This window comes from Meleagris gallopavo, chromosome Z, assembly GCF_905368555.1.
Source record: "Meleagris gallopavo chromosome Z, MGAL_WU_HG_1.1, whole genome shotgun sequence".
Lineage (NCBI taxonomy): Eukaryota > Metazoa > Chordata > Aves > Galliformes > Phasianidae > Meleagris > Meleagris gallopavo.
This window is the reverse complement of record NC_139435.1, coordinates 7,413,508-7,436,991: the sequence shown is the minus strand read 5'-3', so window position 1 is coordinate 7,436,991 and position 23,484 is coordinate 7,413,508. Positions and strand designations below refer to the sequence as shown.

Genomic DNA, 23,484 nt, shown 5'->3' with positions numbered 1-23,484 from the left:
TATATTAGATGCTAGGAGGAAATTCTTTTTTAACTTGTTCTCATTATTTTATTGCAAATCAAATTTTCTTGAAGTCTGTTTAACTCTGATTTGGAAATAGGTTGAAAAATATGGACTTCCATCTCTGTCTTGGCTCAAGACAGTTTTCTCCTACACTGAAGAGTAGGCTTGAAAACACAAGGATGCCTCCTCTTGCAGTTTGTCTGTAGTGAGCCTCTAACAAAGATACCTTGCACATTTCTCCTTCCTCATATTCTCATTTCTGCTGACAATTTTAAAAAGTCTGATTTTAGTAAGCAGCTAATAAGTAATTTGGTGATCTGACATGTGACTTTGTTATGCTATGCCACTAAGATACAAAGCAACTAATAGTTTTGGACTTCTGGTGATTACTATTATCATTATATTTTACTTATTTAAAAAAAATTCAAAATACTACTTTATTAAATTCCTTATACAGCATCACTTGACTCTCTAGGAGCTAGAGGAGGAGCAGGCTGGTGAATTCAGCAAGAGACAATAAAATTGTACAGCAGAAATTAGCAGAAGGCAGGATAGAAGCTATCTCTTTTGATGGGTCTTGTGGAGAAATGCAATGACCACAGGCAGAAATCATGTCCTCACATCCTTGGCAGGTTAGATGTTACTGAAATGGAGGCTGTGGTCCAAGGAAGTTGAAAAATAACTTGATAAATTTATAAAAATGAAAACAGCCGAAGAGGAGAGTAGAAGGACTTAAGTAGAATGATGTGCCTCATCCAAGGCCAGAAATTCTGGTGGTCTTGCAGAGCAGGTATTGGCTGCAGTAGCTAGTGCTACTTTCAAACTAGCCCACTGAATGTCCCATTCAAGTCGCTGGGTACCAAACAGGAGAGTCTCAACTGGCACCTTGAGTTCCTTGGTCAAAGCTACGTTCTCAAAGAAGAACTCTAAACCTGTACTAACTGGAGGTTGGTCAAAGACAGCAAGCATATGTACTTCCCTATCTATTAAGTGATTCCTCCCTCGCCAGCTATTTCAGCTCACAGCTCTCAGAGAAGAAAAAGAGCTTCTGAGAAAGCTCACTTCGGATGAACTAAGGGCTAAACTCTGACAGCCAAAGAAGTGATGGGTGTGCATATGCATGTGTAGACACATATTGGGAGTAATTGATATATTTGTGTAAAGTGATGACTAGAAAAGGCCCAGAAGGAACATTTTGAATAGTTTCAGTTCTTAATACCTTGGTTTAGCTGTCCAAAATTTTGGCTCTTGATGCCACTATCTGATGCTGGTGTCTGTCTTGTGAGTAAGAGTTGCCCTGTGTATTCTCAGGCAGGTAAACTGGGTAGAAAAAAACAGAAATAGGTAGACTTAGAAGGGAAGGATTTGGGTGGAAGTCACCTATGTCTTCGAAATCACTGTGGGGAAAGGCTTCCTCAGCAGTGCAAGTGGTTTCTGACTACTTGTCTCCTGCTGTGCGGAAACATTGTTATGGACAAGGAGAAACACATTACACTCTCATAGATTCAAAAACTTACTCTTAGCTTAATTGAAATCTTAATGCAATCAAAACATAATAAAGTCATTACTAGCCCAGTTAAAGTAATACTAATACTTATAATCCAGACTAACATAGAAAAACCTCAATAATAATAACAATCAATTTACTACTATCTAAACTGTCTCTGTTTTGTTCGTTTGTTTGTTTGTTTTAATGCTGTTTTCACCTTTGGACACCTTTTTGGGTCTGACAACAGTTGTTGTTTCTCATGGGTAGGAGAAAAAATGAACTTGCTGACAGGTACTTCACCGACAGCTTTCTCCAGTGACAGTCTCACCACTAGAAAGTTGAACTGAGAAGTGGCTCTTTGATAGGATGTGTTTTTGTGTTTTGTTTCCAGGACTCAGGATTCTTTTTCTTTTTCTGGTTCTCTTATTCTTCTACCCCCCCCCTTTTTTTTTTTTTTTTTTTTTTTTTTGGTTTTTGAAACGTTGACTGTATTCCTTAATTCCTATTTGTCTTTATTCTTTGACACATTTGTATCTTTGCCTTCAGCTTCCAGTCTCACAGATGTCTGAAGAGAATCAGTGCCGCTAGTATTTTTTCAGAGGTGTTTGTGATGTGCAGTGCTGGCAAACTTCCCCTTGGGAAGAGACGCAGGGCTCATTTCAACCCCAGAAAGTGTTTTCCCCACCTGCACTGACATGAAAAATAAGCCAGATGCAAATGCAAAAGAAGTTCTGTTTAACACACCTTCCCGTGTCTTGTGCTACGCTGCGAGTGCTGTCCGAGGGGATCAGCGTGCCCTTGCTGTCCTCCCGTTCCCAGGGCAGGACGAAGCTCCGGTCCCATGCTGCAACAGGTTCCTGAAGGCAGGAGCGCTGCTGCCACCTCTTGGAGCTGGGAATAAGGGATGAGCCCGGTGCCGTGGTGCACGTGGGAAGGATGGGATGGTGTTTTCCTCATGTCTTTTCCCCGTGCCCTGGTGAAAGAAAACCAGAGACTTGAAACAGGTATGATTTATTTCTTTTGCAAGCCGTGTTTTGAAGTTTACATACGATATGGCTCTCTCCAGTCTCCAGGGACGGTGGAGAAATAAATGTCACCTTCCCAAAGCTTTTACTGCCTCTAAAATGCTATTAAAATGCTTCACTGCTATATACATTACTGTAAATACCCCCATAAATGAAAGGGTGGAAACCAGGATGTTTTTAAGTTACGTTAAGCTCTGACTTGCCTTCTGTGTAGCTAGTATCATTGTTTTTCTTCCTCTCCTTTGCTATTTTGGTGCTTATCAGCATAATATCTATGTATTATCAAGGAATGCATTTAAACAACAGCTGTTTAATTCTCATTCAGCTGAGGGGAGTGAAATATTTTTAATGAAATTATTTTGTCCACAATCTCTTCATTGGACTGAGTCGGTCTCTCTCTTGCTTTTTCACAGAAATGCACATGCAGATACACACACAGGGCTCCCCTTTTATGCTCAGGGAGGTACAGCAGAAAGTGGTAAGGTTCATGATAGCTTTTTAGCTCTGGGGTAAGTTTGCAGCATGGCTGCCCCCACAGAGACTCTTCCTTTTACACAAAGGGAAAGATTTCATCATTGGTCAAAGGTACCGGAGGAGAGACTGCCAAGGACAGCCTTCATCCTGCCACAGATGCTCTCTTTAGATAGTTTGGGCTCCTGCTGCCAGGATCCTTAGAAACAAGGAATTAAGGTGATTTTCTGTCATATGGGAAAACAGCAGCAGGAGATACTGCTGTTCTTGGCAGCCCAGAGTTCAGGGAGTGACCAGCATGGTCAAGCCTGTCCATGCCTGTGTAAGTGTTGAGCTATTTTGGGAGTGATGTCTTGGAGTGCTATGTTTGAGTGAAGAACGGAAGACACTTTTTTCCACTAGCATATCCTCTGCTCTACAAAGGACTACTATAAAATATTACTAGCAGTTTCTGAATTGTGAAGAGCAAAAGTCTGATTTGGAGCTGCTGGGTTCAGACTCTCATGGTACACAAGACTCTGAAGAGTGCAAGTTTCTTCAAAATTACTCACTGATTCTCTGATCTGTGCAGCAAAGGAGATCATGGTTCACTGCGATATATAGTCATTGGTGACAATATAAAACTGGCAAACCAAAGTCCCTGAAAGCAGCTTGTGAGTGCACTGTAGCACGACTGATAGGCAAGAGAAGCTTTCCAGAATGATCTGAGTTCGTGAGATCTGGGATGGCAATCTGATGGAGTGTCAAGGAGCCTGGAGATTACACTTAGTGGTAATCACTTCATGGGATTGCACAGTAAAACTGTGAGGGAATAGCAAGTGCCATCAGGAAGATCTGTGTAAGGGACCTTCCCCAGAGCCCAAACCCACAGCACATTTCCTGGAGTACATTGTGGCTCCTCCAATATGCTAAGACCAAGAGCTCATCTCATGCTGTTTATGTTCACTCACTTGTAAAGGATGCAAATATCTTTCTGCACATCCTCCTTGGTGTAATTCACGTCATCACAGATGGTTATTATAGCAGTACGTCTAGGCTCTGCCTGACTGCAGCAGACCTACACAGAAGAATTAGGAGAGTTCCTCACTGCTCCAAAGAGCTTGTTACAATCAGTTTGAAAAAGGATGATACGGAGGAAATGAGCAGATCCTCTGTCCAGACACAAATTCTCTGTCAGGTGCCTTTATGCTAGTACAGAGAAGGAAGGTTAAAGTATCTCAGTCACAGGATTTGTGATGATCGCTCCTTCACTTTTGTGGGGTTTTTTTTGGTGTGTGTTTTTATTTTGTGGGCCCTTTGTGTGTGTGTGTGTGTGTCTCAGACTTCTCTTCTACAAATGTAGAAAATCTGTGCAAATAATACCAAGGTGCTTTCCAGTCTAACTTGTCTGAACAACATTTCCCAGTGCCAGCAGACCGGTTCAGCAGATGGCAAGGAGGTCTTTGCAGCGATTTGATTTGTATGTGTGAAATACATATCCCCTACCTTTGCTTCTGGACATGGCCTGGTTTCCCAGTCAGTGTCAGATGTGGACATAGCAGGACATGGACATGGGCTGGGAGGCTGCTGTGACAAGGCACAGGTGTCCTGCTGTGAAGATCCTTGCCGTTGGACAGACCAGGCCAAAGAGCAGGGCCTCATCCTGCAGCATTGGGCAGCCAAGGCCTGTGTGCAGAGCTGTTGTGTGTGGAGTGAATGACAGCAGTGCTGTAGGATCTCTGTGGTCTGGCTAGTGGCTTCCAGCAGGGGCTGAAGGCACCAGATGTGATTTACAAGCCCTCTGGGACCCAGGACCTCTCCCTGCTGTCTTGGCCACAGGACTGCTGTCCTGATTTGCACATCTGCACTTGCTGAGTTCCTAAACACTGGGAGCTGAAGTGCTCTGCTCCAGAACCTGAAGGAATGGGGCAGGCACAGTTTTGATGGATCTGTCACATTTATTGTCCTTCCTTGTGCCACAGCAGTGGCAGCTACTCCACAATAGTGCCAGCAAGTTGGCCAGAAAGCAACTTAGGAAGGAGTATGCAAATGTTTTTCAGAGTGCCTTCATTTGCTTTCCAGTGATGATCTGGAAAAGATTTTTTATCATTTTATTAAAGAGGAGGAGGGTATGAGGAGGGACTGGACTGGAACAGGGTAGTGAGGCTGGTAACTATCATGCAAGGCCCACGTCACATTGGTCAATCATTTACAGAAGCCGTGAAATGATACTGTATGCCAGAGAGAGTACAACAGCCAGCTTAATGGTATTTTCTGTACATAGCCATTGACTGATTCTCCAGTGATGCATTCACATGGCATTTTTTCCAGATCTGATAATATCCTGGGCTCTGAGCAACTCTCCTATCTACGTAGATTTTTTTTTTTTCTGAACATATTTCATGCACCTTTGTGCATAACATAGCATTGCTGTATGTGTAATTGCCTATTTTAGATCTCTATCCGCTGTTTCTATCCTTTGCTTACGTTTCTCTTGGCTTATGATGGTATCAGGTGCTGAAAGCTGAGCAGGACTGATTGGGCAGGACAGGTCAGCACTTGAAAGGGAAACCTCTGATGAAGACTGAGTGCTGTGGAAAGTGCTGACAGCACCTGGGGAGGGATGCAGTGCTCTCAGACAGACAGACGTTTGGGTGGTTCAGTGAGCGTGGGAGCAATGTCTTTGTTGTGTAAGATAATGACTGGTGGTCATCCAGGTCACCGCACCAGCTGGCAATGGAGGAAACATCTATGGGATGTGGAGTTTTGTCCCAGGCTGTGGGCTGTCAGCTGGCAGGGAGAAAACCCCAAGTGTCAGGACGGCTTTAGCCAAAGGATACATCTTCGTTCTAAGAAAGAGATGTCTATCTGGTTTATATTATACCTTATGAGTTACCTAATACAACGTGAAGACAGAATACTTTAGACTTTGACCCTGGGGTACAGATTAGGGTTGGCCTAATGAAAACTTAAAGGTGATTATGACGTACTAACCTCCGTTTCTTTGTCTTGATTGAGGTAGTTATCCTGTTAGCAAGTCTGAATCAACAAACTCAAATTATGAACATATTTTTTCCTCGATGCTGACAACCTAGAACAAAACATGTTTTTGTCACTGCTGGTTCATTTCTCGTTCTGCTGATCAGGGAAGCAGTTCTTTTATCACGTTGTTGCTGATGGGAAAAAAGCATTTGTGATAGATATTTTAGTGGTATTTCCAAACCACTCAGGATCCAATGAATGTGGTATAGTTGTATAATACAAATAACTAAGTGGAGTATAAAAAGCATGTTTGAAGAAACATATTTTCAGAACCCAGCTGCATACAGATCATCTTGAGCTTAAGCATCTCTCCCAAACCACCTATGGCTATTTATAATAAAAATATTTTATCCCACAAAACTGCCAGTCATAAGATTTTCCCTTTGTTTCTTCTAAGGTCGATGTTGGTGGACGACTGAAAGACGATAAGCAGAGATTGTTCTCATCCTGAGACTATGCAGAAGGGCCAAGTGCAGGTGGGGAGATGGTGCCTGCTCTCTGCTGTGTTAGGCTGCTTTTGCCTGTGAAGTACTGTACAAATGTCAGAGGCAATAAAATATGAGAGGAACAAGAACAAGTCAGTTATTTACTACCCTAAACTAGGGCATGATTATTCCCCATGGTGAGTTTTCAAGTTGTTTTTGCTTTTCGGATGCTTTTAAATGATGCATGCAATGTGACCTCCTCCAGCTCTGTGGCAGGAAGGGGAGATTCTGGACAGTGCAATAATTCTCCCTCTTCTAAAACTTTCATAGAATCATAGAATCACAGAATGGTTTGGGTTAGAAGGGACTCCAAGGATTGTCAAGTTCCAACTCCCCTGACACAGGCAGGCCCCCATGTTTCCTAGGGCCCCATCCAACCTGGCCTTGAACACCTCCACAACCTCTCTGGGTAGTCTGTTCCAGCATCTCACCAGTCTTGTAGTAAAGAACTTCTCTATAATATCCAACTTAAATCTTCCCTCCTTGAGCTTAAAACCATTTCCCCTTGTCCTATCACTGTCTACCCAAGTAAAAAGTTGATTCCCCTCCTTTTTGTAATCTTCTTTCAAATACTGGGAGGCTGCAATGAGGTCACCTGCAGCATTCTTTTCTGCAGGCTGAACAAGCCCAGCTCCCTTGGTCTGTCTTTGTAGGGGAGGTGCTCCAGCCCTCTGATCATCTTTGTGGCCCTCCTCTGAACCCTCTCCAACAGCTCCAACTTTCACTTTATCTAAAATGCCATTGAATTGTTGCACTGCCTTAGGCATTACAGTAAGTGCTGTGATTACTGGAGGGAGCTTCTCTGCTGGCCTGACCTGTTGCATTGAGCTGGGAATTTTTCAAGTTGACTGGTTTCTCCTCAGGTAAACTCAGCGATTCAACAGCATGCTAATAAAAGATGTTGATCTTCTGTTCCAGTGACCAGAGTGATGGACAGCCAGGCGGTGGTCATACAGGCTGGTTGTACTCATGAAGTAGTTCTTATGTATGATGGAAAGAGAGTGTGTGAATTAAAAAAATAGTGTATTTTCCTGGAATTATTTTATAATCTCCAGTAGTTCACAACTTAGAGACCAGTAGAGGAGCACCTGTGTTTAACAACTCTTGACGGATTTTTCCCTCTGTGACTTTGTGTAACAATCTTTCTTCTTCTTCTTCTTCTTCTTCTTCTTTTTTTTTTTTTTCATCCATGGCATGTAATAAGGACTTGTACAGATGGACTGCAAACCCCAGAGCACAAAAAGCAGTTTGAGCTTTTTGTTCAATAGCCTCAGGGTAGCAGGCAAAACCAGGTTAGCATAGCATTACATTTTCTGGTAGAGTGTATGAATTGGAACAGCTACTCTTGGAGATGAAAGCTCCAGCCAGGCACTGCTGTGGCTCATCTTGCAGTTTGATACATTAATTTTCAGAGTGTAAGAATTGATATTTATAGGCTCACAGATACACTGTGGTTTGGCAGATCTGAAGGCTGTGTTGGGATCAGGTGCCCATCACATCTGCACAAACCCATCCTGAGATGGCACCAGACAGCCTTCACACATACACACCAAGAGAGGTGAACAGAACCTTTACCTTTCTCATGAGTTTATAAATCAATATTTTGACCTCAGGAAGATTCCTGTGAAGTTAAAATTGCAAAGTTAGTATGCAACAGTTACTTCTTCAGTAGGAAAAATCTAATATGAATGTGTGCTTGTGTGTGCAAAAACAGACAGGGACAAAAAAGACAGTCTTTAGTATTTGCCATGGGCAGGGAATACCTGTGATGCATGTCTGCTGTGCAGTCCCTGTGCTTTGAAGAGCAGACTGCATGTTAGTGCCTTTGCTCAGTGAGGACTGGTTTGTGGACTGTCAGTTTTGCTGCTGTATAGGACTTGTGCTGGGAAACTGTGTGAGTCAGGACAAATAACTTATTCTTCCAGCTTCTGTGGCTTTCTCTGAGTAAATGGCTTTTCATGTAGACTGATGGTAAACCATGCGGATCAATCATACCTGGCTCTACTTTTCTGTCTCCCAGAAGAGCATGAGAGCAGCCAAGGGGGCAAGGGAAAGGCATAAGGATGATGGGGTTAGGCCAATATGGAGCCAGACCTCCACTGCTTTACAGTGTCTGTAGAGTTCTTGGGGTACTGGGAGAAGCTGGGCAGAGTCCAAGTGGATTTGTGCATGTCTTCAAGGAATTTGTGGCATCTCCTCACTGCGATAGTGAGAGCTTATCAGGATTTTGGATTCCTTCACGTCTGTGCTGCCAGCAGCCATCCAGGCTGGGGCAGATGTGAGAAAGCCACCTTGGCCACCCATTTCCCAGGCATTCCATCCCTATGGAGATAGTAAAGACAGATCCCTGGTGACAGGCATTGCTTACTACGGGTGTGAGTCATGCTGGCACTGGATGGTGTTTGACATTCTGGTGAGTGTGATAAAGGATAACATTTTCTGCTGCTGGCAACAAGGGGCCTGAGGCTGTTAGGACTAAGCTGCATTTAGGTCTGATTTCAAAACAAATTAGTTCCTTTTCTTCTCTTGCAGTCTAATCTTCAGTTTCTAATTGAACTGCAAATTCCTCAGAATGAGCATACCAGAACCCAGGAGACTCTGCCTACATGCCATCCAGCCACCTTCCAGCACTTTACAGTGTATTTTATACATGAAAATTAGTTACAGAAGCTCTCGTTTCTCCCCAAATGAAATATAGCCTTTGGCAGAAGAAACCAGAAGTTATCTCCATTTGAAGGTGAGGAGTCCTGCAAAATGAGTTCAGTTTCTTTGGGCATAGGTCAACATGATCTTACTCCTAAACGCATAAAATCTGAGCCGCAGTGTGGGCTCTGATGGACATCACCAGTTACTTCTCACCCTCATTCAGTTCAGTGAGTCTTTCCCTCAGCCTGCATCTTTTCACCTTTAATCTCTGTCTTTCAGAGCATGGGTGTTCACAGGAAAAAGCCAGGTTCCACTTATCTCCAGCATGATGATGACCTGTGAACCTCATGGTTTTCCTGCTCGTCTTATCTTCAGATTGAAAACAGAACTGAGCTGAAAGCTCAGCAGGAGTGTTTGAATCCTGAAAGCTCACAGCTCTACCCATGGGGCTGGGGAAAACACTGCAGTGGGACCAGGGTGAGCAGGGGCTGATGGCACACATAGGGACATGATGGGAACCTGGCTCTGAACAGGCTGGGGGGATACAGTGCCCACAGGTGTGTGTAAGGCATGAGCAGTGACTGGGGATGACAGCAGGAGATGATCTGGCATGACCTTGGCTGAAGTCCTACCTAAGTCTCCCATGGTCATCTCTGATGGTATCACGATACCACTGGTACAGATGTCCTCTGTTAAAACATGAGGTGTCAAAGGCTTTGTCCAGGAGGAAACCTGTGTGGTCGCACAAATCACCATGCTCTACAGCATGTAAAAATGACTTAGCTCTGCCTGAAAAGCCAGACAAAGAACAGAAGGGGATGGTGGCCCACCATAGCAGAGGGTTAAGCAGGGCGGGGGACAGAACCCTGGTGACCTTTGCTTTGTTGCCAAACAAGTGGGTGAGCAGCTCCACGCTACCCCTTCCCAGACAGCCATACTCACTCCTTGAAGATCAGTGGGAATCGAATAATTCCTCTTCTGCTGACACAGCCATCCTGCAGATTATGTCTGGATGAGTGAGCTTTAGCAGTCTGGGGCAGGGAGGCTCTGCTTCCCCTGGCACCATTCTCTCGAAGAGTGAGGAGAAGGGCTGCATACTGGAGCAAGTTCCCACTCACATACAGCCACATCCCTCTGTCTTCAGTTCTCAGCCCTGACTGGCATGGTAAGACCTGTTCTTGTTTTACACAAAGGGGCCCATGAAGAGAATGAAAATAGGTCATGTGTCATTGACCTATTGGGCAATGATTGCACCTTGAGTGGGAGTCACAAACTGCAGTGGGGAAAGCAGTGAATGGGAGAGCAGCTGGAAGTGGGCTGTGCCTCATCGGGAACTGGTTGGAAAAGTCCCTTTAGGACCTTTCTGAGATGATGGCATTCGTTGGTGCAGCTGGTGCAGAAGGCATGGGTGTGCTGATGGCACATGCGGGTGTTGCACCTTCAGCCAGCTGTGGGGCAAAGGGCAATGACATGGGAGGTGGATGCTACATGGAAGGCCATGGAGACTGGAGATAGGAACACTGCTATTATTTGGAGAGTAAAGCCATCTGCTGAGAGATCAATACCAGGTGTCTCAGTGTCTGCCATCTGCAGAGGAGGAGATGAGCCCTAAACATTAGGTGGTAGACCATAGAGTGACGGTGCTTCAGGGTATGTCAAGAAGTAGCTGTCGCAGCTCAGGTAGTACCAGTGTTGTACAAGTCTCTCTGAGACCTGGCCATACCTAGTTCAGCTTTCCTGAGGTCAGGAACCTGGTTCAACTTTTGGCCTTTCTTTGATGCAGTGTGCATGCAGCCTGGATGCAGTCATGGAAAAATGACCCAGCAGTGCATTCCCATTGGGATCCTGCCTTGATTCCTAAAGGTGCCTGGAGAAGTTCTTGGTCCCAGGGTTAGCCTTGGTCTGGTGGAGTAGTCAGCTGTTCTCATCCACTGTGAGGAGCTCCTCTGTTGTGCTATCTGCCAGGCTCTTCTCATTCTCTGGGGAGAAGTTAATACTCCACCAGCAGGGCTAATGGACTGGCAGTGTTCCAGCTGCTGATTAGTACAATTAAGAGATAAATGAGCTCCTGAGTGCAGAGGAAATGTGCACTGTCAAACCAAGCGAGAGGAGTTTCTCCTTGTGGAATTGTGACAGCTCTGGAGTCCAGGGGGACTTGTCCAAACCAGGGGAATGGTTAGCCTGGCTCTTCAGCATGATTTGTGTCAACACCAGTACTAAAGGTGGGCCTTGGCTGTACCAAAATGCTCTGCTGAGACCTTCCTCTCCCAACTGAGACCTATACTACTAGTGCTGGAAGAGGACCTTCCCTAGGGAAGAAAATGTATTTACGTTAGCAGGTGATAGCTTAATGTGTGATGGAAAACTTTGTACATCTTCATAGAGTCAACGTCGAGTGAAGTTTGAACAGGTGAGTAAGTCAAGGTAAGCATCAGGAGCAGAATGGAGCTGAGAGGGAGCATTCTGTTCTGATAAAACTTACAGGAAAACTTTATAGGATGGTACTTTGTAAGAAGAGTTAACTCATAACTGTGATGGGCTGATGCTGCTGCGTGAACATGGTTGGAACATGATTTTGAGAATTTGGCTGGAAGTTAGAAGAAACCCTCACCTTCTTGGTGTCAGGGTTTGGTAAAAGGCTTCCACCAGAAGTAGGGACAAAAAGCCCTTACATCTGAAATGGAGACAAGTCAGGTCATGAAAGGGAAGAGGTGGTGTTCATACTGGTAGGGGACTTTTTGATGACCACGACCTCATTGCCAGCCCCGCAAGTGAGTGAAGCCAGGCAAGCATGAACAAGCCAGGCTGGGTGATTGCAGCTCTGCTCCCAGCCCCTGGCTGACTCACCAAGTCACCTCAGCTGGGTGCAGATAGCTGGGGCAACCCGTCTCTCCTGGTGCTATGCACCTCTGCAGGGTCCCTACTACAGACACCAAGGGATGCCAGCTGCTGGTCTGACTCACAGAGTTGGCCTCAGATGCTTTTTGTAGGTGGGGATGGACTGCCATTTGGAGCTGTTCTCTGGTAGTGGTAAAGTGGAGGCTGACAGGTCCAGTTTCACGCATGTTGGTTTTGTGTGATGATACTCTACCCTATAGGACTCACAGAAAGGTTTCATTATTTTCATTTCATTAGCAGACATACATCATTTGATGTATGCAAATGTATTCAAACAGAACAAAACAAAACTAAAAGATTCTCGCATATTCAGCATCTGACAGAGGAGTCTGTCTGAATGCTTCTAGGTGAAAAATTAATGCCTCAATGCCATCTTGTGGAACAAATCGTGTAAGAGGGCAGGCAGTGTGAGAGGCACATCCAGTGCCACTGTGGCTGTGATGCCACTCCAGAAGCAAGCTGGAATTCTGGTGAGTTTGCTGGCAATTTCAGTGACTGTGCTGTAAATACTATCACTACACCAAACTTTGTTTTTTTCTCCAATAAGAGTCCAAGTCCAAGAGTCCATGGGAGACCAGCATTGCCAGAAAACATTTCCTCATTTTTCAGCATGAATTAGAATATATAGATGTCTATAGTTAAGACATGAATAAAAGAGAAAAACTTTTCAGAGATGTAGCAGCTGTCTTGCTGTAAGGGGAAGGAGTCTGCTTGGAGGACAATCCAGGGGTCAGAAGTGAAGTTGCAGGTCTGGCTGTGGGTATGGTCTGACTTGACCCTCTTCCATCTGAGAAATGATGTTAAAATCTCCAGGGCTTACTGCAGTACATAGGACCCTTCCCTGCTGCAAGCCAATCACCTGCAGAGGTGAGAGGAGAAGCAGCTTCCCAGGTTCTTTCTTACAGATGCTCAGTCCTACAAGTGAGAGAATAGATCACAAACTTTTGCAGTGTGTTATCGCAGAGGGGAGGACAGTGTGGGCCGAGTGCTATGTCCCCATCATGGCAGCTGCTGGTGGCTCTTCCAGAGCATCCCCTACAGAAAAACACTGAGAAACCACAGGTTAAGAGAAAAGTGGAGAAAACCAACCAGAAGTTAGGCACAGCACAGGGTATGCACAGGGAGAGCAAATGTTCAACCTGGTGCAATACCCAAGGTGTTGTGCTTTGCCCAAACACAGGGAGAGCTGCACATCAGCACCAGGCAGAACATCAGCACCGCAGTCTGGGCGCACCAAGCCACCCTGCCAAGCACCAGTAAATGGACCTAATCCATCCTGTTAGGGAAAATGGCACCAAACCATCGGCTAGGGGGTTATAGTGTAAAGCACCACCACAGTTCATGTCCAGCACTGTGCCTGGAGGTGTTCAAGAAACATTTAGATGTTGTACTAAGGGACATGGTGCAGTGGGGAAATATTTATGGTAGGCAGATGGTTGGACTGTATGACCTTGGAGGTCTTTTCCAACCCTGGTGATTCTATGATTCTATGATTGTAAGGCTATGAAGAAAGAGAGTGGCCTTAGGAGCACACCAGTCTACAGTTCCATTGCTTGGGAGATGGGCAGAGACTCAAGAGATTGCAGCACTCTGCTGGCAGAAACACTGCATGCTCACCATCTAGTTTTAAAAGGATGGTGTCTGTGTGTGAAAGCTTTGAAGCTTGCAGCTACTTTATTGGCTTGTTCATCTTTAACCAAATGAATGAAGGTGTCTGGGGGTGAAGGGAGGGTGCCAAGTTTCAAAGGGTAACAGCCCAGTGCAACGAAGTGTGCTGTCACAACAGGATCTTCTGTACAGCTGCAGGCTGGATCCGGAGAGTAAAATGCTGGAGAAGATTCAGAAGATGCTGACAATCCGTAGCAGCTCCATCAGGGAGCTGCTGGCTGAAGCACTGGGGATGTACGTGCTGATGGTAAGGAAGAGGTGTGCCCAGATGTGTGTGTTTGTGTAGCATGAGTGAGCTGGTGCTGCAGATGATGCTGATGCTTTTCTTCAAACCATGCTGGAAAGGATGGGGTGGTCTGGGCAGGTGCCTGCAACAGATGGCCTGCAGCCAGGATTCTGCTTATAGTTGTTACATGCTGGCAAATGAATGGTGCTTATCTCAAATTATACAGAAACTCCCTTCTTGCTTGAGGCATTTGTTGCACACAGAAAAAGTGAAGTGGTTTTGAGCTTTTGGGCTGCTTGGAGGTGCTGAGGGGAAGAGGGTGAGGAAGGCAGGGGTGAGGTTTTGCAGTCAGAATTGATCTCTGTTAGCAGAACCTTTGTGCACTGGAGCAACACAGCAGAACAAGATCTCCTCTCTGCGAAGGCCTGGTGCCGATTTACCACACCTGTGCTTCATCTCTAACACTTCTAGTGTGAAAGGCCAGATGGAGGATGGTGGATAATCCAAATAACTCATGCTTTAGGACATTTGTATAGAAGAGAGATAAGATTAGTGTAAGCATGGGGGCCCTCAGACACACCTGTCCTCACAGATGTCATTCCTTGTTTCCATTGGCAACAACTGTGTGTGCAAAGGATGCTTTCTTCTCATCATATCTTACTGCATGTTATGCCCCTTGAAGTTCGCTCCTGCCACACAGGTAGTTTTGCACACATTGGAAGTTAGAATACAGACTCCTGTGACTGCCCAGCTGAGCTGAACAAACCATTTGCTTTTCCACTCCCTTTCTTTTTTTGATGGCTGGACACCCCTGGTCATAAAGAAGAACTCTGAGGGGCCCTGCCAGGGCATTCAGTGTAGGGAGGAGACTAAGACAGTCCAAGGGAGATTTTGGAGCTTTCAGCCCATGCTAGCTCTTTCCTCACTGAGCCCCATAAGGGAACAGAGCAGGAGGAGGGATGCTGCACACTGTCTCTATCAAGGATTGGTGACAAGCAGCATCCAGCATCTGAATGCAGCATCCAGCATCTGACCCTTCAGCAACTCCAGGGCCCTTGGTGGAAATGTGCTGGTTGCATCCCTTGGATTCCTGGCAGGGTTTTATTGGGAGGATGGTATACAGACAAGGACTCTTTTAATGAACAAGTGATTTTCCTAAAGCAAGGACCAACGCATCAGTAGTAAATGGCATGAAGAATGGAGAGCCAGAAGAAACTACTACTTTGTGTCTATGAGAACAGGTGACCAAAGTTTGGATCTGTGCTGAAAAATAGATTCTCTGTCCTGTGCTAACTTTTATTTGTTTATTTTTTTCCTAAGATAGTGTTGTTGAGCTCTAAAAGCCAGGCTCCTGCCCTGCCCTCCTTGACTGCATACTATCCTGCCAAACCAGAGATTTGTGCATTTGGCTTCTGAATCTGGCTTTGGAAAAACTCAGAAATGAGTCGTCAGAGTTTTTGTAATGATTTTGCAGTTGCTGAGGGACATCAAGGATGCTGCTTTTTGGGGTTTTGCTGAGGCAGGTTGAGAGAAGCTCCCATGCTGAGGCTGCAGCTTCATGCAGAACACAGTGTGGTCTGTGTATACAAGAAAGATAAGAGCAGAGTTTCTGGGGGGCAGCGGATTTGGGAGATGTCTGAAAGGGAGAGCAGACACATGAGATAAAATTTGAATCCATGCACAGCAGTCAGTAAAGATTCAAATCAAAGCAGGACAGGACAGAGCAGAAGTTAGATAGTACAGGGCATGCTTTCCAAGTCCTGAGAGGTTGGAGATGCAGAGGCCTCAAGAGAAGCTTTGTCCTTCTCCAGATCTGAGTATTAGAACTGTGCAAAAATTGATTTTTCCAACCTCAAGACCACAATGAATGAGTGAAACAGAATTTATTCTAAGGCCAGAGCAATTTCTTAAATATGTCCTTTCCTGCTGGAGAGTGTTTGCATTTCTTTTTAATTTCTTTTCCAGTTTCCTTTTAGTCACTACAAAAATATTGGAACTGGATGTTTTCAAACTGAACAGTATTTGTGTCAAAAACTTCAAACGGAATTCATTTCCTAGTTTTTGGTTGAAACAGGTTACCAAAATTAGAGTTGAGTTTGGCAAACAGCTCTGTGTTGCCTAAACTACTCTTTTTGGTCAATAAACTGCACACCAGGAAAGGAAAGATGACAAGAACTTGCTGACCCTCCTTCCATATGGCAGGGGCCATGTCTTGGGGTGGCTGTGGTGAAGGTCCCCAGGCTCATATCCCTCGTGCTGCAAGCCCAGTGTGCCACTATGCATGCACCATGGACATTATATCTGGGCCCTAATACCAAATGAAGACCAGAGCATCTGCTTTGGTGTGATGGAACATGCAGCATTAATGGGTACTCAAGCTCTTGCTCAGTTTTTGGAGAGAAGGGATCATTTTCACTTGATCTCCTGACCACGGGCACCTTAAGCTCTTCCCATTTTTGAAGGATAATTGGTATTGCAGAAAAAGCTACAAGGACACTCAATCCACTATGGCAATAACATTACTTTAACACCTCTTTCCCTCTTTATTTCCTATGCACTAGGTCTTGGGCTTATCCTCTGTGGCACAAGTGGTATTAGGAAAAGGAGAATTTGGGCAGTATCTGAGCATCAATTTGGGATTTGGCATTGGGGTCACCATGGGGATCCATGCAGCTGGAGGCATCTCTGGTAAGACACTTGAGCATAATCTCTACGTCTCTAAAGGCCCCATGTGCCAGGGGGAGCAGGCGTGGTTGCAGAGCAGTGGTTGATGGCACAGCATGATGGGGCTCTGGTCTCTCCTGCAAAAAATTCAATCCTTCAGCCCCAGAGAAGAAGAGCGGAACAGGTGTGATGAACCGTAGCTGTCATGGGGTCAGCCTCGTGATCCAGTGATCACAGCCAAGTCCTTGGTGGGGAGGTGGCACTGAGGGGGTCACAATGCACAGCCAAGTCAAGAGCAGCAGGGGACAGGGCAGTCCTTGTGTACTGACAATCTGCTGACTCCAAACGCACATTACGGGCTTAGTGAGATGGGTTGACGGTCCAGGTGAGGCTCCTGCAGCTGTTCTGCAAAACTTGGCTGTCAGAGCCAGGGTTACAGGGCTGCCCAGTATGAAGACTAAACAGTGCTTGGGCAGCCAAGCACCCAGGGTTCTGGGGGTGAAGAGAAGGGGCACTGCAGAGAAAGTTGTTCCCACATCGTTCATGAGAGGAATTAGGGCCCATTGTTCTTTCAGGGCTCTGCCAAAGCAGGGCAGGACGTATATTGGGTATTCTTGGGACTTCTTGCTCACGGGTGGGGATGGGCAGAGACAAGTGGGGCAGGAGAATGGCAGAGATGCAGCCATCACTTCCTTTGCAGTCAGCGGAGTCACGTTTCAGCAGTGCCCATGTTAGGCACTTGGGTTATGCCATCAGAACGTGGCCCAAGAGATAAGGAGATCTGGAAGCATGCTGCCAACATGACCCATGGGGAAGTAAATCATTTATTGCAAGTGAAAGCTTATTGTCGATGTTGCAACAAGGAATAGTATGAAAATTTTCTCCTTATCGCCCACACCAGGCACCCCCCCGCAAACTCAGGGGGTGGTGTTGCAGGAAGTGGTGTTTCAGGGCCATAGGGTGATATCTCTCACATGACAGAGCATTACCTTTGACTTGTGCAATTTCTGCATTCATTTGCACCAAGTTAAGTGATTAAGGGCTCCAGTGGGCAGAAAATAAAGGCAAGTAAGTCTTTGTTCTTGAACTGCTGGATCAGAGAGGTGTCCAAGGACACAGAGGTGTCTAAGACTAGGGACAGCTTTGAAAGAAATCTTTTTTCTGTGCAGAGAGTCACCTTTAAGTCCCCATAAGAAGCTGTGGAGACACACTGGGAGAAGTGGGCTGAGAAAGGAGAAAAAGTTTCAGATCAGCCAGCAGCAGGGTAGCTCCAGGGCCAGTAAGGGCTCCTTGACATTGTGATTTGGCTTCATTTGTATCACAAGATGCTTCTTGTGACCCCTGAAGTGGCTGGTCATTCACAGAGAGGACCAGAGAAGTTTGAAGAAAAAAAGATCTCCCCCCATTTCAGTTGCAGATGTGGGATAGCAGCAGTTGATACGTACACTTTACCTCACTCCATCCTGCATTTTGATGACATGGCGTTGGTCTGGATCTTATCCCTTTCCAAATTCACAGGAGGAGAAAGCTAATGTTGGAAATCATAAGGAAATGCAGTCCAGTCCCCTACAATGGAAGGACAGTGTCTGCTTCAGACCCATGGCTGTAACTATGGCCCACAAAACTGATCATTCTATTCACTCCTTGCTGCAATGATTTCGAGAGCTAAGTCCCTGCTGACAACCTTTGCAAATGTGATCAATTCTGCAGTTTGTTTCCCCACTGCCTCATTACCTTGCTGCCAAATGTATTATTGGCCCACAGCTCCACATCGGCTGGAGAGATCTGCTCTGTCAGGATCAGACATTTTCAGGTGTTTTCAGAAGGCTTTTTTTCATGATTTGAGATACAGTACAGATCACCTACCTGTAGCCTGGGGGTGATGAGTCTAAGGTTTGGGATCTCTTTAAGTTGAACAAAGGGACGTTCCTACAGGAGAGGACCAAGAAAGCTGCCTTTGACAGGTGAGATGTCTGACTCTCTGAAGGCAACCTGTGCTCTCCAGAGAGCTGTGTAAAGGATGTCTAACTCCAAAAGAACGGACTCTAAGGACTCCCTCCCTGCATCACTCAGCTGCCAAAAGAGTCAGTTTTGCATCGATATAGGAGGGGCACCCTGCCCTGGTAATCTTGGTGCTTGCTGTTCTGGGGCAAGGTGTGAGTCTCTGCTCTGGGATGTCGAGTATGGGGCATGCTCCAAATTAGATGCCATAGGGCCAATGCATCTCTCCCTTGTGGTTTTGCAGGAGCTCATCTGAATGCTGCCATCACACTCACACATTGCATTTTTGGAAACCTCCCCTGGAGAAAGCTTCCAGCTTATCTGCTTGGCCAGTTCCTGGGCTCCTTTCTGGGAGCAGCCACTGTCTTTGGACTCTACTATGGTATGGTTATGTCTGCATCACAGGGGTTACTGTGGGTATTTTTTCAGTCTCAACTCACAGTTCATCAAAAATGTTTCTTGTCATAGCACCCAGTGTGATGTCATGACCTCTTGGATCATGGATCAGACCTTTATGGCTCAAGACCAGGGCAGGGCCCAGGTATCTCTGGAAGGGTATTCCGGAGAACACCTCTCCTTTTCCATGGGGGCATTCCCGCTGCCAAAGCTTGTCTGAAGACTGATATTTTTGTAAAAAGTATAAATATTTAGAAAAAAATTAAAGACATGCATTTTGTCAGCAAAAGGCCTGCAAAGGCTTCTGTTAGCTGTGTTACCCAGAATCAGCTACAGCTAGAGCTCTGGTCTTTGGAAAATAGGACAGCAACTCATGTTTATGAGCAGAGGACCCAACACTGGTAAGCTCCAGCATGCCTCATTTTCTGAGAAGTGGGGGAGTGGAGGCCACTCAGTGCACCCAGATCTCTGAGCAGGGAGAGGGAGTTGGACTGCATAAAGAAGCAGCTGCAGGCTAAAGTCTGTGGTGACAGATATCACTGAGATTGTGCCCTTCAAGGGGCGTGTTGATTCCATCCTATCTATGTCTCATTGCCTCTCTTTGTGTCTTTGCTGACTGCAGTGGGTGGACTTGTGAACATGCCATGTGCCATGACCTCTGTACTGGCCACTGTTCTTACTCCTGTAATTCTCATCTCTCCTAGACGCACTGTGTGACTACACCAAGGGGAATTTTACAGTGACTGGACCAACTGGCACTGCATCGATCTTCTCCACTTACCCTTCTCCCTATATGTCCTTATCTGGGAGCTTTTTCACAGAGGTTAGTAGGGACGGCTGTGGTGTGTTGGGAAAGGTTGGGTCGTAGTAGGCCCTAGTGCAGTCTGGGCAAGGGACTCAGCTCTACATGTGCAGAAACAGTCACCACCTAAGCTACAAGCAGCCCACCATCCAGGCAGACGCCTGACTGGTAGCGTCCAAAGCTTCTTGAGGACTGAGCAAGAGAACAGAATGATAGGGTCAGGGGGGGAAAACTGTCAGGGTCAAGAGATCAACAGGCTTCTTTTGTTTCTGAGCTGAAGATGCTGTGCCTGGACAGTCAGGAGGATGGTGAGAGCTGGAGATCCTGCATATAACCATCCGACTACTCTGTCTCCTGTGATTGTGCGTTTGCCTTGCTGCACGAGAAACCAAGTGATAATGAAAACATGTTACCAAGAGTTACAGGGTTCCTGCTCTAGTAGTATCTCTGCAAGCAGTCCAAGGTCCTCCAGGGGCATTTTCTGAAGCAGATAGAGACAGGAGGCATCATCTCTATACAAACAATTGTCACTGATGTCTTAGGCACTGCAGATCTATGATTGCCTACAGTGTGTTGTCACAGACAGGATATTCTGTTTCCCAGATAAGAATCCTTATCTAACTTCACTCTTAACAGGGTGGATGCAGCAAGCTATATAATCCATCAGTCTTGCCAGGAATGATGAGATTTGTCTTGTTATTTGTTTGTTATGGCTCTGTGTCTGTTGAACAAGAAGTACTTCAAATAACCTATGCCCCTAACTTGAAAGATGGAGGGTGCTGACAGTTCTGAGAAGCTTGTGTCAGTTCTAGAATATTTTTGTTGTTGACGTGGACACATTTTCATTGGGAAATGACTTGTCTCTTTTTCAGAGTCACTTATGAGGAAGGAATAACATTAGGTCTCCTTGTGACTTATCATCCCATCTGCTCAGACAGTCTGGGAAGTCTCTCTTTGCTGAGAGGGATCCTCCCGCCTTTGCTGCTCTCTCCCCTCACTTGTTTTCCCTTTTCTGCTCCTGCAGTTTATGGCCACTGTGATGTTGTTCTTGGGCATTTTGGTCATCCATGATGAGAAAAATAATGAAGCCCTGAAAGGCACACAGGCTCTGCTCACAGGTATCCTGGTTCTGGGCATCGGCATGGGGATGGGAATGAATACAGGCTACGCCATAAACCCCTCCCGGGACCTGCCACCGAGAATCTTCACAGCAATTGCTGGCTGGGGAGTGGATGTCTTCAGGTGAGTGACCAGGTTTCACACTCTACAGCTCTCTGGGAATGAGAAAAGCCCAAGACAACATGGTCATGGAGCCTGTGTACTCCTTTAAAGAAAGCAAATATTGTGCCTAAAGAAGCCCCGTGCATTCTGTTCACAAAATCTGGGATATGCAGTTCTCCAGTGTAGGATTCACCTTGACATTTGGATGTCCAGTTTAGAAACCAGGAACAATCCACCTCTTAGCTAGAGAGCTGTTATTGCAGTGACTGGAGACTGTGATTTGGCTCACCAGAAAGCAAGTACTTGCAGCTGGATTGCTGAATCGCTTTCCTAAATTTAGATGTATCTACTCTACTTTCCAGAATCTACTAAGATGGTTTCACACCACAGCTTTTTCCATGGTGAAGGGATTAGCAGAGTCTCTGTCCTGTCTCAGCTGCTCATTTTCGTGAAGACCATGCTGAGCCAGCTTCCCAGGCCAATAGCAAAAGTTACTTTCCTTCCAGCTAATAGACTGATGCATCCAGAATTTACCTAAGCCATCTGGGCAATTGAGTGCGTGAAAAGGCACCAGACACCTCTGCTCACAAAGCTCAGCCCTAGCCTAGCACTCAGTTCACCTCACAGCAGCGGGGCACCAGTTCCTGTGCGGCTCACTGGATGTCTCTTCTGTATTTCATTTTAGGGCTGGAAATTACTGGTGGTGGGTGCCACTCGTAGCTCCAACACTGGGAAGTCTTGCTGGTGGTTTAATCTACAAACTCTTAATTGATATTCACAATCAACCTGTCCTGGAGCGTGGAAATGAGAAAGGACAAACAGTCATTGAAAGTTCCACATTGTGATGGCCATGCTGACAGCAAATCCTGGGTGGGCACATGCATTAACAGCTGAAGAGTAACCAAGTGGGTAAGGGTATGTGCAATGGCATTGTTGAAGTGCATGCTTTTCTCACCTTGCAGGTGAATAAATGAGAGAGCAGCTTAAAATAAATCTGTTCTGCTTAACCAGACAAACATGGTCTCTGAGACACTGGGCAGACCTGAGAAGGGCTAGACCTGATTATGAACTGAAGAAATTATTCAATCTTTCTGAGTAAAAATCTGCCCCCCAAAATCACATTCTGGAGATGCAAAACTCCAGTCACCTATAAGTTAATTGCAAAACAAATGTAAGATTCAAGATGGCTGTAATAAAAATCAGTCAAGTGAAAATAAGGGAATACCTGCACTGTTGCAGAAACAAAGAAGTTTTGATCTGGAATACTCTGCTAAAAAATTGCAGATATTACACTGCATGTGTTTTTACAATGAATCAGGGGCTCAGATTTGTTTCCATTTGCTAATCTGCCACCTTAACTATTATTCAGTTTGTCAGAGCACAGAGAATCAGGTTGGAGGGGACCTTGAAGATCAACTAGTTCCAGCCGCCTGCAGTGGACAATGGGCAGGCTTGCCAACCAATAAATCAGGCTGCCAAAGGCCCCATTCAACCTGGCCTTGAATGTCTATAGAGAAGAGCAAAGACAATCGAATAAAGAACTAGTCTGGAGAGTTTTCCTCACTGAACATAGCCTCACTGGAACAGACTAGATATTTTGCACTATGCAGGTGTGACGGAGCCACATGCATTATATCTGATGGGTTAGACTTTAACTACAACCTTATGAGAGGAGTCAGACAACTTCTGTGGCAGCATATCCAAATGTCAAGAAAACTTGATTCTCCACTTTGATGTAAGAGAAGCACGGGAATACAGCACTGTGCTCCTGCATCAATTCTGCAACATACGTCTGAATGAGGAAATGGGCAAGCAGTAGACTTGCAGATCTGTAGCACCACTGGACCAAAAGTACAACACTCAGCAGTATCAGTCTATCTCCAGGCTGGGTGATAAGGCAAACTTTTCTGGGAGATGCATTAGCAAATATGGTACATATGTCAGGAATATGACTGTGGTACAAGGGCTGGACACTACAGAGACACAATACATGGCTCTGCACTGTTCATCATCACTGTCACACAGAATTTCAAAACTGGCATTTACTGGCTTTAACAGCCATTCACGTCACAATACCAAAAGGATTACTGCTGTATTACTGTGGCATGGGATTAGATGTAGGTACCATATCTGTTTCCTCATTAGAGTTCACATTTCATTAGTAGAGCAGCTACTCTGGGCACAAGATGCACATCAGCTTAAGAGGGCAAAAGAGTACAAGAGGATTTTCTTATGTAGGGGTGGTAGAGGGCAGATGTCAGGCAACTCCTGTGGTCTCTGTCAGCAATCTCTATTAAAGGTGGGCTGCAGTAAGTGCTAGAAGCCAGCAAAGCATATCAAAGCCAGAGATGCTGGCTGCAGAAATCCTGAACAGTGAACATAGAATGGAAGTAGAAAAGCTGTCACACTGATGAGCCTTTTCATCTATGCAGCTCATGGTGGGATCAGCTTAAAAGATGTGTAACTTA

The 23,484-nt window shown here is 45.6% G+C and overlaps 1 protein-coding gene across 7 annotated transcripts; it reads left to right on the top strand.

Moving 5' to 3' along the window:
- The first annotated feature begins 6,449 nt into the window (after positions 1-6,449).
- Positions 6,450-23,463, top strand: LOC100547762 (aquaporin-7-like). Of its 7 annotated transcripts, none has more exons than XR_014880686.1 (8): positions 6,450-6,485; positions 13,825-13,953; positions 16,494-16,620; positions 18,842-18,979; positions 19,698-19,816; positions 20,820-21,037; positions 21,702-21,925; positions 22,386-23,463. XR_014880686.1 is itself a non-coding variant. In XM_085214417.1 (7 exons), the coding sequence occupies exons 1-7, from the start codon at positions 6,465-6,467 to the stop codon at positions 21,859-21,861; spliced, it is 912 nt and encodes a 303-aa protein (XP_085070543.1). In that variant the 5' UTR covers positions 6,450-6,464; the 3' UTR covers positions 21,862-22,032. The 7 variants fall into 7 exon arrangements, 5 of the variants coding, with proteins under 5 accessions (XP_085070543.1, XP_010723496.1, XP_010723494.1 ...); XR_014880685.1 differs by having other exon boundaries at positions 21,702-21,931; XM_085214417.1 differs by lacking the exon at positions 22,386-23,463 and having other exon boundaries at positions 21,702-22,032.
- Positions 23,464-23,484: the final 21 nt, after the last annotated feature.